The sequence below is a fragment of the Pristiophorus japonicus genome, chromosome 19 (assembly GCF_044704955.1).
Source record: "Pristiophorus japonicus isolate sPriJap1 chromosome 19, sPriJap1.hap1, whole genome shotgun sequence".
NCBI lineage: Eukaryota > Metazoa > Chordata > Chondrichthyes > Pristiophoridae > Pristiophorus > Pristiophorus japonicus.
Window position 1 is genome coordinate 94,531,814 of NC_091995.1, and position 4,030 is coordinate 94,535,843.

At 47.6% G+C, this 4,030-nt stretch overlaps 1 protein-coding gene across 1 annotated transcript in view; it reads left to right on the forward strand.

Annotated features, from left to right (window-relative positions):
- The first annotated feature begins 1,530 nt into the window (after positions 1-1,530).
- The window catches only part of LOC139230069 (ras-related protein R-Ras2-like), a 60,571-nt gene continuing 58,071 nt past the window's right edge, over positions 1,531-4,030 (forward strand). The window contains exon 1 of the mRNA XM_070861860.1: positions 1,531-1,705. Within this exon, the coding sequence (XP_070717961.1) occupies positions 1,607-1,705 (99 nt within the window). The 5' untranslated portion in view covers positions 1,531-1,606. The remainder of the gene's footprint in view (positions 1,706-4,030) is intronic.

The window sequence follows — 4,030 nt, forward strand, 5'->3', positions numbered from 1 at the left end:
GTCGCACTTTACCAAGGAGGCTTTGAGGGTGTCCCTTGTAACGTTTCCGCTGCCCACCTTTGGCTCGTTTGCCGTGAAGGAGCTCCACATAGAGCACTTGCTTAGGGAGCCTCGTATCTGGCATGCGAACTATGTGGCTTGCCCAGCGAAGCTGATCGATACTGGGGATGTTGGCCTGGGCGAGGACGCTGATGTTGGTGTGTCTGTCCTCCCAGGGGATTTGCAGGATCTTGCAGAGACATCCAGCGACTTGAGGTGTCTTCTGTACATCGTCCATGCCTCTGATCCTACAGGAGGGCGGGTATTACTACAGCCCTGTAGACCATGAGCTTGGTGGTAGATTTGATTGCCTAAGCAATACAGCGATGAACTGTCTCCAGTGAATAAGCTGGACTGTTTCATTAAAATTAATTTTAACAAGCTACATGTTCTATCTGTTTACTGGTGCTTCAAGGAATAGGATGACTTGAGTTAGATTATCCAATCGCAGTACCCATCAGGCAAACAAATTTAAAGATATCCGAGTCTGTTCTTGCTAATCCTGATCATGATCCAGTTCGGTCCCCTCCCCAATTTGAAAGTGTGTGCCTGCGGATGTCAGGTCAGTGCTCGCATGCAATGCCTGCCACAGTTGAATAGGTTGTCAGGACTCACTGTCAAGGCTCATTCCCCATGCAGATTGGACACTTGTGCGAGAGAAAGAAGAAAGGACTTGCATTTATATAGCGCCTTTTATGAGCTCGTGATGTCCCAATGCACTTCACGTCCAAGCCATTTTGCGCACAGCAAGCTCCCACACACAGCAATGTCACAATGACCAGATAATCTGTTTTTGTGATGTTGATTGAGGGATAAATTTTGCCAGGACACGGTGGATAACTCCCCTGCTCTTCTTCGAAATAGTTCCCTGGAATCTTTTACATCCACCTGAGAGGGCAAACGGGGCCTCGGTTTAACGTCTCATCTGCAAGACGACACCTCTGACAGTGCAGTGCTCCCTCAGCATTGCACCTCCGACAGTGTGGCACTCCCTCAGTACTGCCCCTCCAACAGTGTGGCGCTCCCTCAGTACTGCCCCTCTGACAGCGCTGCACTCCCTCAGCACTACCCCTCCGACAGTGCTGAGCTCCCTCAGTACTGCACCTCAGACAGTGCGGCACTCCCTCAGCACTGTGCTGGAGTGTCAGCCTAGATTTATGTGCTCAAGTTCCTGGTGTGGGACTTGAACCCATAAATCTTCTAGACTCAGAGGCGTATGTGCTACCCACTGAGCCACAGCTGACACGACTGAGAGTCTAGAGTTGGACCCCTGCAAGAGCCAGCACCCTCAGGAGAGAGAAAGGAACATATTTGATGGGATCTTCATGGTAGATGGGGTAGCTTTAGGACCCAGCAGGAGCCTGGCAGTCTGGGGCAGGGCGTCTTGAGGAGAAGCTCACCAAATAAGGGAAGTGCCTGGGGTTGAAATTGAACGAGGTTTGGGAGGCGATTAATATTCATACAAGTATTAGCATACATTTGCATGTGGCGAGGGGCCGCCGCTGAGCGAGCTTGAGCCCAGCACCCTGCGCTTCCTCATTGACACTCCGCTCCAGTGCCCGGGACGATGAACAGCAAAGACGCCGGCCCCCAGGAGAAGTACAAGTTGGTGGTGGTGGGAGGTGGGGGAGTGGGCAAGAGTGCGCTCACCATCCAGTTCATCCAGGTAACTGTCTGAGTGTGAGTGAGTGAGTGAGTGAGTGGTGGGACAGAGAGACAACAGCACAGGCGGAACCAACAACAACAAAAAGTTTGGAAAAACTTTGAGAAAAGTTTTGTTTGGGGATTTGGGCCGGAGGGAGGAGCTCCGATTTGTAGAGTGAAGTTCAACAAAGCTTAAAAACAAGTTTCAAATTCACTTCCTTTAAAAAAAATAAGTTTATTTAAAAAAAAACATTACTTTTGAGCCGACTCCAGATACTGTTGTCTTTGGGTTTAGAGACTGAGAGAGGAGGGGGGAGGTTTAAACTTTCTTAAAGGGACCCTTCTTGAGTCCATTAGCACCTCTTGTGGACAGTGATGATTTTTCTTTTGCTTTTCACACATTCAAAAGAGAATTTGATTTAATTTGGAATTCAATCCCTAACTCAGGGTTGTGAGTTTGGGTTGGCATAATAATTTTTTTATCTTTATGTGGGCAGGCTGCTTTGCGAAGAAGAATTAGGGTGATTGAGTGAGGTTGGTGGTTAGTACTCGACTCCCACCCACCCGTTGTTGGGAGTGGGAGTGTGCGGAGGGGGGGGGGGATTAATAATATTGGTAATTTTCCAGTTAATTCCCCATGCCAACATGCTTTCCCAATACCAACCTATCTGCCTTGTGTGAACTTAAAAATGTAGGTTGATGAGTTTATTCAAATCTGTGCCAATGTGACACTCTATCCTTTGATGGTAGGTGGGGGAGGGGGGGGGGGAAACAGCTCTACTTGGCAAACATATTCCATAGTCACCTAGGCACAGGCCAGAGATGTAAAGATATCTCTCTAATCTCCCCCAGCCCCACAACCCTCCGAGATGTCTGCGTTCCTCCAATTCTGGTCTCTTGTGGATCCACGATTTTCATTACTCCATTGTTGGTGGCCGTGCCTTCAGCTGCCTGAGCCCCAAGCTCTGGAATTCCCTTCCTAAACTCTCCTCCTTTTAAGTCGCTGCTTAATACCTACCTCTTTGTCCAAGTTTTTGGTCACCTGTCCTAATATCATCTTATGTGGCTCGTTGTCAAATTATGTCTGGTCACACTTCTGTGAAGCGCCTCGGGACGTTTTACAACGTTAAAGGCGCTATATAAATGCAAGCTGTTGTTTTTGATTGAGAGCTGCTAACTAGATGCTGGTTTAAGTTGGCCGATTCCATGCCAGTAACCTTTGGGTGTGAATGATTTTAAACGAAAGGGACAGCTTGTGTGTTGTCGGTTACCGCTGAAAGCTGCAGGAGCTGAGGATTAAATAACGGTGAGATTGAAATGAAACGGCACACGTTGGGGGCCTTCTGAAAAAAACCTCAGAAAACACAGGATGTTCAGCGGCATCTGAGAGCGAGAGCAGGCAGGTTGAGCACTTTGGGTGGGGACTCGACGCTTCAAGTTTTATTGTTTTCGTACTTCTGAAACTTTCAGCCCCATTACCTCAGCTAGTCCGCAAAAGGCACAACTGTTCAGAGAGATGGTCCCCACCCGAACAACGCCAGCAGATCCTGCTCTTGTGTTTTACAACCTCTCTACATTTCCTGTTTTTCTTTATCTTTTCAGTGATGATTGTACACACACTGTGTATACACACACACACACACACACACACACACACACGTACACACACTGTGCATACACACACACACACACACACGTACACACACTGTGCATACACACACACACACACACACGTACACACACTGTGCATACACACACACACACACACACGTACACACACTGTGCATACACACACACACACACGTACACACACTGTGCATACACGTACACACACTGTGCATACACACACACACACGTACACACACTGCATACACACACATGTACACACACTATGTATACACACACACACTTACACACACTGTGTATACACACACACACGTACACACAGTGTGTGTATACACACACACACTGTGTGTACACACACACACACACTGTGTATACACACACACACACACACACACTGTGTGTACACACACACACACACACTGTGTGTATGCACACACACACACAGACAGTGTGTATGCACACACACACACACACTGTGTATGCACACACACACACACTGTGTATGCACACACACACACACTGTGTGTATACACACATACACAGTGTATACACACACACACACACACACACACACACACTGTATACACACACACACACTGTATACACACACACACACTATGTATACACACACACACACTATATATATACACACACACACTATATATATACACACACACACACTGTGTGTACACACACACATACACACACACACTGTGTGTAC